General features: G+C 52.8%; 5 protein-coding genes across 5 annotated transcripts; 3 read left to right on the forward strand and 2 right to left on the reverse strand.

Moving 5' to 3' along the window:
* Window positions 1-324: 324 nt before the first annotated feature.
* On the forward strand, window positions 325-3,332 carry L3040_000361 (uncharacterized protein; the record flags this gene model as incomplete). Its single annotated transcript, XM_066155121.1, has 7 exons — window positions 325-397; window positions 532-1,138; window positions 1,222-1,537; window positions 1,591-2,310; window positions 2,358-2,528; window positions 2,581-2,739; window positions 2,877-3,332. 7 exons carry the CDS (start codon window positions 325-327, stop codon window positions 3,330-3,332), a joined length of 2,502 nt encoding a protein of 833 aa, XP_066013174.1.
* A 491-nt stretch (window positions 3,333-3,823) lies between these two features.
* On the reverse strand, window positions 3,824-5,571 carry L3040_000362 (uncharacterized protein; the record flags this gene model as incomplete). Its single annotated transcript, XM_007292518.1, has 3 exons — window positions 3,824-5,284; window positions 5,336-5,390; window positions 5,444-5,571. 3 exons carry the CDS (start codon window positions 5,569-5,571, stop codon window positions 3,824-3,826), a joined length of 1,644 nt encoding a protein of 547 aa, XP_007292580.1.
* A 291-nt stretch (window positions 5,572-5,862) lies between these two features.
* On the forward strand, window positions 5,863-8,596 carry L3040_000363 (uncharacterized protein; the record flags this gene model as incomplete). The annotated part of the gene is made up of 3 exons (XM_007292517.2): window positions 5,863-5,867; window positions 5,951-8,285; window positions 8,336-8,596. The coding sequence occupies 3 exons, from the start codon at window positions 5,863-5,865 to the stop codon at window positions 8,594-8,596; spliced, it is 2,601 nt and encodes an 866-aa protein (XP_007292579.2).
* An 859-nt stretch (window positions 8,597-9,455) lies between these two features.
* On the reverse strand, window positions 9,456-10,832 carry L3040_000364 (uncharacterized protein; the record flags this gene model as incomplete). The annotated part of the gene is made up of 2 exons (XM_066155122.1): window positions 9,456-9,874; window positions 10,013-10,832. 2 exons carry the CDS (start codon window positions 10,830-10,832, stop codon window positions 9,456-9,458), a joined length of 1,239 nt encoding a protein of 412 aa, XP_066013175.1.
* Window positions 10,833-11,751: 919 nt separating this feature from the next.
* On the forward strand, window positions 11,752-12,737 carry L3040_000365 (uncharacterized protein; the record flags this gene model as incomplete). The annotated part of the gene is made up of 2 exons (XM_066155123.1): window positions 11,752-12,231; window positions 12,276-12,737. 2 exons carry the CDS (start codon window positions 11,752-11,754, stop codon window positions 12,735-12,737), a joined length of 942 nt encoding a protein of 313 aa, XP_066013176.1.
* Window positions 12,738-12,801: the final 64 nt, after the last annotated feature.

Below are 12,801 nucleotides of genomic sequence, written 5' to 3' on the forward strand. Positions count from 1 at the left end.
TACAGAGTAGAGTTAGTCACCTACGGAACACGGACGGAGCGGAGAGTGCATACAGCATACATTGCCCCTCCCTCTTAGGCCTCTTAGGTAATCCGGCAGTATTCCGAATTTACAGGATTTTTGACATTACCATCTATAGGTACAGTACATATATATGTAGGTATAGGTAAGGTATATAAACACATTTCATACGGATATGTCCCTTATCTATCTATCCACCTATATATCGTATCGTGATCCGCCACTACATCCCTCTCCTTCTCTCTACCATTTCTCTTTCTTGTCAGGCCTCGTGTGAGTGAATCAACTGTCAGATCTTGCAACATGACGGCCACATTTGATGTCGAGGAACTGTTGGCGAAGCTCAACGTTGTCGAGAAGGTTTCTCTACTAGGAGGTCTGTCTCTCGCACCTCACATCTCCCCTCACTCACGTCGACCCTCCTCCTCTTCACCCTCACCCTCACCCTCACCTTCATCCTCATCCTCCATGCTTCGAATTCGATACTGACAACAGGCAACAATCCCCCAGGTGCCGACTGGTGGCATACAGTTCCCCTCCCCAAGCATGGGATACCGGCAATCCGAGTCTCCGACGGACCCAATGGTGTCCGCGGCACCAGGTTCTTCAACGGCGTCAAGGCAGCCTGCTTCCCATGCGGAACCGGTCTCGGTGCGACCTGGGACGTTGACCTCCTCCGCAAAGCCGGTGCGCTGATGGGGGAGGAGAGCAAGGCCAAGGGTGCCCACGTGATTCTTGGTCCTACCATCAACATCCAGCGATCACCGCTAGGAGGGAGAGGATTCGAGAGTCTGAGTGAAGATCCCGTTCTCTCGGGCCTTGGGGCCGCGGCGTTGTGCAACGGGATTCAGGATACCGGCGTGGTGGCTACCATCAAGCACTTTGTGTGCAATGACCTGGAGCACGAGCGGAACGGGACGAATGCCATCATTACCGAGAGGGCCCTGAGAGAGATCTACGCGCTGGCTTTCCAGTTGGTGGTCAAGGTGTCTAATCCCGGCTGTTTCATGACGGCCTATAACAAAATCAATGGCGTGCATGTCAGCGAGAACCCCAAGATCTTGAAAGATATGCTACGGGGAGAATGGGGTTGGGAAGGTTGTGTAATGAGTGACTGGTATGACAAGATTGATTTCCGAATCACTCATGTGGCTATTTATTTCTTGACCGACCGACTGACTGACTGACGCCTACCCATAGGTGGGGAACATATTCATGTTCTGATTCCATCAATGCCGGACTGGACTTGGAAATGCCAGGTCCTACGAAGTGGCGAGGCGATTTGTTGACCCAGGACGTTAGTGCCAACAAGGTTGCAGAACACGTCCTTGACGAGCGAGTTCGAAATGTTCTTACTCTTATTAACCGATGCGCGGATTCGAAAATTCCCGAGAATGCCGAGGAGAAGACAGCTAACACCCCAGAGACGGCTGCTTTCTTAAGAAAGATTGGTGCCGACTCTCTGGTCCTGATGAAGAACGAGGGGGGTATCTTGCCCCTGAACAAGGATAAGAAGGTAAAGTAGCCCGAAAGCTCCCCATTCAAGATCGAGCTGACTCAGCTGGGTAGACTTTGATCATTGGCCCAAATGCTAAGGTCGCCTACTACCATGGAGGGGGGTCTGCTTCGCTTGCAGCTTACTACGCCGTCACCCCTTTCGATGGGATAAGTGCTCAGCTTACTTCTCCTCCCGATTACACCGTCGGATGCTATGCCCACAAAGAACTTCCACTTTTAGGTGACCGACTCAAGGCCAAGAACGGTGAGCCAGGTGTGACGTTCCGCGCATACAACGAACCTCCCTCGGTCAAGGACCGGGAGTGCGTTGACGAGATCACACTGACCAAGACCGAGTTCTTGCTGATGGATTACAACGCTCCCGGCATCAAGCAAGCCCTCTGGTACGCAGATGTAGAGGGAACCTTCACAGCCGAAGAGGATGGAGACTTCGAGATCGGACTCGGCGTCTACGGTGCAGCGAAGCTGTACATTGATGGAGCATTGTTGATCGACAATGAAACGAAGCAAACCAAGGGAACGATGTTTTTCAACTGTGGCACTGTGGAGGAGAAGGGTGTTTTGCCCATGAAGAAAGGACAATCTTACCATGTGAAGGTTGAGTTTGCAAGTGCTCCTGCTTCTAAGCTGGATCAAGGAAGCGGTGTTCTCTTTGGAGGCGGTGCCATCAGAATCGGTGCTGCCAAGATCATTGATGCTGATGAGGAGGTCAAGCGCGCGGCTGCTTTGGCAAAGGATGCCGATCAAGTCATCATTGTCGCTGGCCTCAATGTATGTTGTCTCCCACACATGTTGTTGGAAAAGCTAATATTTGATAGGCCGACTGGGAGACGGAAGGTTCTGATAGGGAGACCATGTCTCTTCCAGGTCACATGGATGCACTGATCGCCGCTGTTGCAGTCGCCAACCCATCGACGGTTGTAGTAATGCAAAGTGGTACCCCAGTAGGCATGCCATGGATCTCCTCCGTCAACGCTCTCGTCCATGCCGTAAGTCAAGCTCCCCAATCCCCAAGCGAAACACCATCTTACACTAGCCCAGTGGTACGGCGGCAACGAGACCGGCAACGCAATTGCCGATATTCTCTTCGGCAACGTCAATCCCAGCGGTAAACTCCCGCTCACCTTCCCCGTCCGCCTTCAAGATAACCCCGCCTATCTGAGCTACCGAACGGAGCGTGGTCGCACACTCTACGGAGAGGTTTGTTTGTTTCTCGCTTATCATGCCCCTGCCCCTCTCTGAACTATCAAGCGAGGGAGCCTACACCATCAAAACTCATAGCTCTGCCCCGCACCCCCCAATACGCAACAACCAGCCAGACTAACACACCGATGCAGGACATCTACGTCGGCTACAGATGGTACGAGCAGCTCGAGCTCCCCCCGCTCTTTCCCTTCGGCCACGGCCTCTCCTACACCACATTCACCTACTCCTCGCTCTCCGTCGCCCAGACGCCCACGACTATCACGGCCACGCTCACGGTCACTAATACCGGGCCCGTCGCCGGCGCCGAGGTCGTGCAGCTGTACACGCGCCAGCACGCGCCCAGCATCCGGCGCCCCCTCAAAGAGCTCAAGGGATTCACCAAGGTGCAACTCGCGAGCGGGGAGAGCAAGCGCGTCGACATCACCGTCGAGACGAAATACGCGGCCAGCTTCTGGGACGAGATCCGCGCCATGTGGATCATGGAGAAGGGCGCGTACGAGGTCATTGTGGGGAGCAGTAGTGCTGATGCGGGTGCTCTGAAGGCTGGCTTTGAGGTTGGGAAGACGAGTTGGTGGAGTGGCCTGTAGATTGCAGAGGGATGGAAGGGGGCGTCGAGAAGAGGTCGGAATAAGCGAGAAGGGCGTGTAACATTTCCATATGGTCGGGATGTCTGCACACTTTTTTTATGAGTTATGAGAACATCTGGAATGTGGATAGAGCTTGAGTAAAGAACACAGCCGGCTTACTACATATGAGTATTTACATCGCTCTCCACGTGCTTCGCATCAACAGACACGGAATCTTCCCGTATGCAACCGAACGTGCATAGCACTAGGCTCTCTTCCTCTTCCAGATACTGGTAGAGAAAAGGCTTCCGTTGTTATCCCCTCCGTCAGATAAACTAAAAGCCATATCCCATTTGCCCAGCCATTTCCTCTCCCTTGTAACACCCGCTCCTCCCCGTCCCTTGCCCCAAGCCCAACATCTTACATACCACCATAGATACACGCAGCCAGTCATATGGAAATAGGATAAGAATAGATAAAACCCACACATTCGCTCATGGACCTGTTCATATTCAAAAGCCACCCTGTTCCTTCCTGCTATCACCCGCAACCTGGGCCTCCTGTCCGGCATCCCTGATAGCCTCCGCGTCGCCCCTCATCTTCGCAAAATGCGCCTTGATGTCCTCCGCGCTGATCGCCTGTCCGCTCTCGGCAAACTGCTGGAAGAAGGGCTTCAGCTTATCCTTGAGGTGGTTGTACGCCATCACGCCCTCGATGGCGCGCACGCGATCCACGTTCTTGAGCGCGGACTCGCCGAGGTCGTAGATCGAGCCGGAACCGACGGTGCTACCGCCGCCCGCGCCGTCTTCGGAGGAGGAGACGGAGGGTTCGTAGAGTTCTTCCTCTTCGAGGAGTTGTGGGTGCGGGGTTAGAAGTGGAAAGCAGGAGGGGCAGCGGCAGAGGTGGGTGCGGAAGTCGGGGGTGAAGAAGAGGGAGAAAACACCGGTGGGAGGCGGCGGGAGAGTGGTAAGCTTGCAGGGGGGTTTGCCCTCTTCTGTTTGGATGGGATCGACGGTTGTTGCGGGAGTGTCGGTGGTTGACGGTTCGCTGCTGGCAGTTGGTCCCTCGTCCTTGACTCGCTTAGATGAACTGGATTCTCCGTCGTCGTCTGCTTTACGCTTCTTGTTGGTTGGAAGGACTGAAGTAATCAATTCCTCGGTTTTGGCGACGATTCCTGTCTCTGGAGAGGGTGCAGTGCTGCGTCTGAAGACGGGCGGTAGGAAGCCAGGTGTGCCTGCGTAAAACTTAATCCAGGGATTTGCTTCAACGCACTTATAACAGAGAAAGCCTTCAAAGTCATCCTCTTCCGGGAACCCAGGAGGAAGTGGCGGATCCTCGTCTTCGTCCTCTACTTCAGGTATAACATCCGCTGGGACCTTTGATGCATCTCCATTGGTAGTAGCGGCCTTCGCCTCTCCTTCCTTCTCATCCACAACTGCTTCAGCAACCTCAACAATAGACTCCAGGAATCCTTCGTTCTTGGGCTTTCGTCCTGAACTCTCGTCCCAGTCTGGCCCAAGTCCTACTAGACAGCCAGGGTGCCACCAATCCTCGCCACATCCTCCGGTCTCACCAGTACCGATGCCAAGACATTGAAACATTGTACCCTTCTGCGCGTAAGCATCGTAGTCGCATCCACAGCCACAAAATCGGTTCCGAAAGTTATGGTTGTAAGTATTCTCAGGAGCAGGCTCCTCTGAATGAATCCCGCCCTTTGTATTTGTCTCGGGGTTTATGCGCAGCGAGCAGTGGGAAGTCGCCGGCAAACGCGTCGTTCCACAGTCGCAAACAAAGTCCCTCTTGTTGAATAACTCGACCAACGTATGTTCGCCATGGCACGAGATGGAGCAGGAATAGCAAACTCCGGCGGCCGTATACGGATCGGTAGGATTCGCTGGGGGCGGATTACACGTGAGGCAGGAGAAAATCTGCTGGCGCAGCTTTCCAATGGGCTGTGTGCATTTCTCGAATTTCTGCGCGCGGAATCAGTATGCGCGACGGAAGGTCATGATGGTGCGACATACATATGGGAGAGCTTCGCGCGCCTCGGCCTCCAGTTGGAGCTGGCGATCGATGAATCTGCATACATCATCAGCCAAGGTTCTTTGATTACATGCGAGACTTGAGCTTACTCGGCTGCAGTTTGGGAGGTTTGAGAGCTGTCCGTCTGTTGTGAGAAGCTCTGGGTTCGCGACGGGCCACTGGCTGAGCTATTCGGCTGCTCGCTGAAGCTGGAGTCGGTGGTCGGGGGGGCGTCCATAATGTGAGAGACGGGCCTGGATACGGTACTTTCGAGAATGTTGGGTGTTTTGATGTGGAAGCGATGAGAGCGGAGGACCGTTGTCGCGGCGGAGCTTGATAACCACTCTACGCGAGATCAACCTAATCGGGTTAGCTGGTACGCGAAACGCGTGAAGAGACCGCGACCAGAATCTGACGTCCTCAATCTCTTTTCCACCCCCCTTCCTCGCATACACAACATCTCCAAACACAGAATCAGTCACCTTCACAACCTTCTAATTGATCAACGGGTCATAACACTTGGTACATCATGAGGTGCGATACGAACGTCCCTTTCTAAATCCACGTCTCATCTTAACATCCCCTTTTCTTGCGCAGCTTCTGACGCTTCAGAACAGTTCTCCCCTGAGAGCAAGCATGTCTTCTGCCAACCGTGGACTTCCAGCCGGTAGAAGTCGTAAGCGCTCCAGAGAGCCTGATTCGGATGCTGGTGCAGCATCTTCTCCTGTTGGAGACATCCGATCTTCACCCCCTGCGTTTTCAATTCAACATGGTGGTGATGACGATGACGATATCGAAGAGGACGTTGCGCTGGATATCGATGATGTCGACGAGATGGCCGAGGACGAAGACGGAATTGACCTGTTTGGGGGTAACTTTGAAAACGACTACAAGTCCCGCAAGAATGACCGATATGACGAGAGAGATATCGACGATGAGGGTGACTACGAGGCTCTCGACGGCGCAGACAGACGAAGACTTGAGGCACGCCTAAACCGCAGAGACCGTGAACTTGCTCGTCAACGACGCATGCCAGCTGCTTTCCTCCAGGATGAAGATGAGGAGGGTGACCTTGACCTGACCGCGCAACCCCGTCGACGTCGCCATCACTACGACGAAGATGAGGATGAGGAGATGCAAGATGACATTATGGAAGAGGAACTCTCTCTTGAAACACTTCAAGATGTCAAAGCCTCTAGTCTGGTTGAGTGGGTCTCTCAGCAAGCAGTCCAAAGAACCATCAAGCGCGAATTCAAGGCCTTCTTGACAGAGTACACCGACGAACATGGAGTTTCGGTTTACGGTAGCCGTATCAGAACTTTGGGAGAAGTCAACGCAGAATCCCTGGAGGTCTCCTACGATCATCTCGCTCAATCCAAAGCCATCTTGGCGTACTTCTTGGCCAATGCTCCTGGAGAAATGCTCAAGTTGTTCGATGAGGTTGCCATGGAAGTCACTATTCTTCATTACCCAGACTACGAAGGAATCCACTCCGAGATTCACGTTCGCATTTCGGACCTTCCAGTTCACTACACTCTTCGCCAACTCCGTCAAACCCACCTGAACTGTCTGGTCAGAGTTAGTGGCGTGGTCACTCGACGAAGTGGAGTGTTCCCGCAATTGAAATATGTCATGTTCGACTGCGTCAAGTGCGGTACCAGACTTGGTCCTTTCCAACAGGAGTCCAACGTGGAAGTCAAAATCTCTTACTGCCAGAATTGCCAATCGCGGGGACCCTTCAATCTCAACTCCGAGAAGACAGTCTACCGCAATTATCAGAAGCTCACTCTCCAGGAATCCCCCGGGACTGTGCCTGCTGGTCGTCTTCCTCGTCACCGCGAAGTTATCCTACTGTGGGATCTTATCGACCGCGCTAAGCCAGGAGAAGAGATCGAGGTCACTGGTGTTTACCGTAATAACTATGATGCTCAGCTGAACAACAAGAATGGTTTCCCTGTTTTTGCCACTATCCTTGAGGCAAACAACGTTGTCAAATCTCACGATCAACTCGCAGGCTTTAGACTTACCGAGGAAGATGAGCAAGAGATCCGAGCCCTGGCCCGTGATCCCCAAATCGTCGACAAGATTATCCACTCCATGGCACCCAGTATTTACGGCCACACAGATATCAAGACTGCAGTCGCGCTCTCTTTGTTTGGTGGTGTCGCCAAAGATAGACAAGGAAAGCACCATATTCGTGGAGATATCAATGTTCTGCTTCTCGGTGACCCTGGAACTGCCAAGTCGCAGGTCCTCAAGTATGTCGAGAAGACTGCCCATCGTGCTGTATTTGCTACCGGCCAAGGAGCCAGCGCCGTCGGTTTGACTGCCAGCGTTCGAAAGGATCCTCTGACTAGCGAGTGGACATTGGAAGGCGGTGCCCTGGTACTTGCAGATCGAGGAACTTGCCTGATCGATGAGTTCGATAAGATGAATGACCAGGATCGAACTTCCATCCACGAAGCCATGGAACAACAAACCATCTCCATTTCGAAGGCTGGAATCGTCACTACCCTGCAAGCTCGCTGTGGTATCATCGCTGCTGCCAATCCTATCGGTGGCCGGTACAATTCTACAATTCCTTTCTCTCAGAATGTTGAGCTCACAGAACCTATTTTGTCTCGTTTCGATATCCTCTGCGTGGTTCGGGATACTGTCGATCCTGCTGAGGATGAGCGACTTGCTAGATTTGTCGTTGGATCCCACGGCCGCTCTCATCCCAGCTCGCAACCTACTGAGAGCCAAATGGAAGCTGAGCAAGATTCAGGAGCAGCCAATGGAGGCGAGCCAAAGCAAGAAGGCGAGATCCCACAAGAGCTTTTGCGAAAGTTTATCCTCTACGCTAGAGAGAGATGTAGTCCGAAGTTGTACAACATCGACGAGGAGAAGGTCTCAAAGCTTTTTGCCGATATGAGGAGGGAGTCGTTGGCGACTGGTGCCTATCCGATTACCGTAAGTCAACCCATCACCGTATTTTCTCATCTCCAAATTAACAACTCCAGATCCGTCACCTGGAAGCTATCATGCGCATCAGCGAAGCCTTCTGCCGCATGCGTCTCTCCGACTACGTGTCCTCCCAGGACGTCGACCGCGCCATCGCAGTCACGATCGACTCTTTTGTCGGCAGTCAAAAGGTCAGCTGCAAGAAGGCTCTCGCTCGCGCGTTTGCTAAATACACACTCGCTCGACCGGGCGCGGGGAAGAAGAGCGGTGCTGGTAGGAACTTGGAGCGGGCTAGAGCGGCTACGGCTACCATGGCTTAAATCCAGATTGTTAAGGTTATGACTGACTGTTTCATAATGTTTGGATGATGGATGGCGTTATAGATATCATGAGTTTTTCTTTATGTGGACTTCTGGAATTGGGAAGGGGAGGGTGGGAGGAGAGGGATGGGGATGAGGGATAGGGATGGGGGATGGGAATCGGACCGTGAAGAGATGTGTGCTATGAAGTAATGAGAGAGCGAGAGTCATCCTTTCTTCTTCTGATTCAGATCTTGAATTCCAGAAAATTGAATCGAACCGACTCGAAGCGCATTGTAATTGTATTGTATGATCAGTCAGTCGGGTTTATTTACTTTTGAAAGTAAACAAGCCTCCTTTTTAACCGAGAAGACGGAACCTTATGAAACTGTAGGCGGAACAGATGCGTCGGAATGGAAGAACGTGCGTGAATTAGAAAGGATAGAGAGCAGCTTATGTCTACCGGTATGTTCTTCTTGTGGCGGGCTGGGGGTGGGAGAGTGGAGAGGAGATTGGATAGAATGGCTGGCTAAAGCTGTAAGAAGAACCATTCTCGATTATCTATTTCATTCAATCATAATCCGTCTGCTATGTATGTATAGGGTGTCATGGTATACTTTTGGTCGATCGAGTTTAGCCAGGTAAGTTCGTTAGAAGTTTGGTTCGTAAGTAAGTAAATAAGTTGAAGCGCGAGTATGTAAGTAGGTAAACAAAGGATATCATATCGCTGATGGCCTCGCGCCGAACGCCTTAGAGATCATTTCAGTCAGTCATTCGTGATTTGTCGTCGCCTGTCTAGCCATCTATCCATATGCCAGAATATGGTATCCACACACGTCGTGCCTACAGGCTTCCCACCCTGACCTGCTGTTGGTTAAACTTAGACGGCCATTTTATCCAAGATTCTCAGTACACCTTCGCCTTTCCTCGTCTTCGCTTTCGCTTTCATCTCTCCATGTACAGACCCTTCCCCCTCTTCCTGGCTCTCCCCGTCTAAATTCCCGACCAGCACCCTCGCCCGCTCCGTCAACGTCCCGAGCACCTTCCGGCAGTACTCGAAGGAGCCGGTACCCTCCATGTAGCTCACGGCGTACCGCTTGACCTGCTCATCGTCCGTCTTCTGCCTGAGTATGCTGAGCAGGACCATGTTCTCGGGCCGGGCACGGATGCTGTGGATGATGGGGAAGGAGAACTTGCCCTCGGTTAGGTCCTCGCAGAGGCCCTTGTTCTGGATGTATTCTGGCGAAGAGATGTTCTGGTAATCGTCACGGATCTGGAAGATGATTCCGATGAGGTTGACTAGGGGGACACAGTCTCTGTTGTTTTCACCCAGTTAGTATGTCTCTCTAACACACTCTTTTTTTTTAATTGGTACATAAGTAGACGAAGAAGAAATTATGGAATTTTCTGGGAGGACTACGCACTTTGACGTCTTACTCTCGGCCTGCATTAGTTTGACAGCTAGTCTGAACAACCCCCCCGTCTTGTTCCCAACCATCTCCAGATAGTCGTCCTCGCTCGGGCATGTCAGCGTATCCCGCCAGAACAGATCCATACCCTGCCCGCGATGCAGATTCAGCAGCTCCTCCGTGTAGATGGAAATTGCGCTCGCGTTCCCCAGCTTCTGCAGCTCCTGCAGCGCGACGAAGTACACGTAGTTCGCCGAGTTGATTGTCTGCGCCGTCCCGAAAATGCTGTGGGCCACCGGCAGCCCTCTCCGCAGCAACGAGGAGTCTTCAACGTCGTCGACGAGCAGGGACGCAGTGTGTAGCATACCAACTACCCGCGTGATGACTTCCAGACTTTCCGGGGGCACTTCCAGCCACTCGTTGAATGCGGCTATGAGCTGTGCGCGGATGTCCTTGCCTGGCTGCGCGAACAGGTATTCGTAGGGGCCCAGCAGCACGCTTTCCTTCTCGTCGGACCAGCTGCCTTTCCCGTGGAAGGCCATGTCGTTCTTGTAGTATTTGGAAGAATCAGAAGACGCCCCGGTGGACTGGATAGCAGGATTCAAAGGGGGATGGGAGGTGGTGCTGGGGAGGGAGCGTTTGCGCTGGGAGATCCAGTCGCCTTCGGGGACGGGGCGCAGAACAGGCTTTGAGGCGATGTGGTTGAGGCTATTTCTGCCAGTGGATGAGGTTCGAGGAGGGATGGCATTGGGGGAACGGAGACTTTCCGACAGAGGAGAGGAAGACGGGGAGGGGGAGAAGGTTATTGGGGAGGAAGGACCGCGGGAGGTGTGGTTGCTTTGGGACATGGTAGGGTGTTGGTCTTGGTGGTGGTAATGGTGGTGGTATCGGTATCGGTATCGGTATTGGTATTTGTATTGGTATTGGTAAGTGTGCTGAAGTCAATTAATGCGCCGAGATGGGGCGCGATGAGAGGCACTGGGAGGAGAGTGCCCCATAGGTCCGATCCGCTGGAGAGCTTGAGAGCTGGAGAGCTGGAGGGGAGATGGAATGGCATCCGGGTTGGAATGCGGTGAGCATGGCGGGGTGGGTGATATTCGATCTCCCACTGATAGATAGATAGAGTGAGTACTTACCTATTCAGAAGAAAATATGTCTCGGGCTTCTTTCGTAGGTTCAGGTTCAAGTTCAGGTTCGAGTCACTCCCACTGACATTGAAAGGAAACACCCATTGCTTGCATTTACCGGTGCATAGGTACGGTATACAAAGTTCAAAGTCGAAAATCCAAAATCCAAGGTTCAATGTAGGGGAGAGCCGAGAGCCGAGAGCCGAGAGCGGGGCTACGCTAAGATAAGCCGATAAGCCACACACGGCGAACTGAAACGCCATCTACTTTGTTGCCGTGCCAGCATCGGGCATCAAACAAAGTCTCATCCCATTCCCATTTCAAAGGGAAGTTGACTTAACAAGTCAAAAATAGTCACCAAAGCGCTCGCTCGCGCTCGCGAAGCTTTGACAATACCGCGTTGTACCAAAACAAACACCGGCTTCAACTCCTCCCTTCCTTTCTTTCTTTTTGTATTAATACTTTTCCTGCCTGGTCTTTACTCCCCTTCCCCTCTCTCTCTCTCTCTCTCTCTCTCTCTGTTGCAACATCTCTCTTATTCTCTCTCTCCCTTTCTCTCTTCTCCCCCCGAGAAAATCCAACAAAACACCAAAAAAACAAACAAACATTACATTCACAGCCAGCCAACCCGATCGCAACCATGGAGGCCCTCCTCTCCATGTCCTTCGACAACCTCTCCTCCTACGACCAGCTCAAGATCCGCAAAGGCCTGCGACAAGTCGAGGGACTCCTCGCGCAAATCTGCCTCTCGTCCTCATTCCCCCCTCCAGCGTCCGAGAAGCGCCGCTCCGTCATCGACCCTGGCAAGGAACCACAGCCGCGGAAGACCCTGAGCGAACTGGGAGCCGACCCAGCCTTCAGGGAATTCTTCAAACTGCAGGATGGGTTCGAGTGGAACGTGGCCATGCGGCTGGTGAACTCCCTGGATCGGTTGCTGGGGAAGAGCCACGATGGGCAGAATGACCTGTTGATTATTCAAACGCTGGATCTGATCCAAGGGACGCTGTTACTTCATCCGCCGAGCCGGTCGTTGTTCTCGAGGGAGTTGTACATGAATGTTCGTTTCACATTTGATTCCCTGGGCGCCCAATTGTATTGGAATTTCATCTCGTCGTTTTACGTAATTTATATCTACGTACTTATGTACTGACCGCGCTGCAATAGCACCTCCTCGACCTCCTAGAGCCCATCAACTGCCCAGCAATCCAATCCGCGACCATCATCACCCTCGCCTGCGCCCTCATCGAAACCCCTCTCAACACCCGTACCTTCGAGGAACTCGACGGGCTCCTCACCATCACCTCCTTATTCAAGTCGCGCGAGACGACCCGTGAGGTCAAGCTGAAGCTCGTCGAATTTCTCTACTTCTACCTCATGCCCGAGACGCCGTCTATCCCGTCTGCCAACAGCACCGTCTCGGTGCCAGCCATGCTGCAGCGCAGTCCGAGCAAACTAGCCGGCGCGTTCAACGGAGAGGCGAAAGGCAGGGGGCGGGCGGACAGCGAGAGCGGCGTTACGAGAAGTACGGAGGAGAAGCAGGGGTTACTGGGGAGGTATTTGGGGAGTGTGGATGATTTGGTAGCGGACTTGAGGGAGAGCACGCCGTTTGGTGGTGCGCTATCGTAATCATCGATTACTAATTACTACACCTGAACAAACAGACAAAATTTCTTTTGTAAATTGATGATAC

This window comes from Drepanopeziza brunnea (genome assembly GCF_022702325.1).
Source record: "Drepanopeziza brunnea f. sp. 'multigermtubi' strain 214-2 chromosome Unknown ctg1, whole genome shotgun sequence".
NCBI classification, from domain to species: Eukaryota; Fungi; Ascomycota; class Leotiomycetes; order Helotiales; family Drepanopezizaceae; genus Drepanopeziza; species Drepanopeziza brunnea.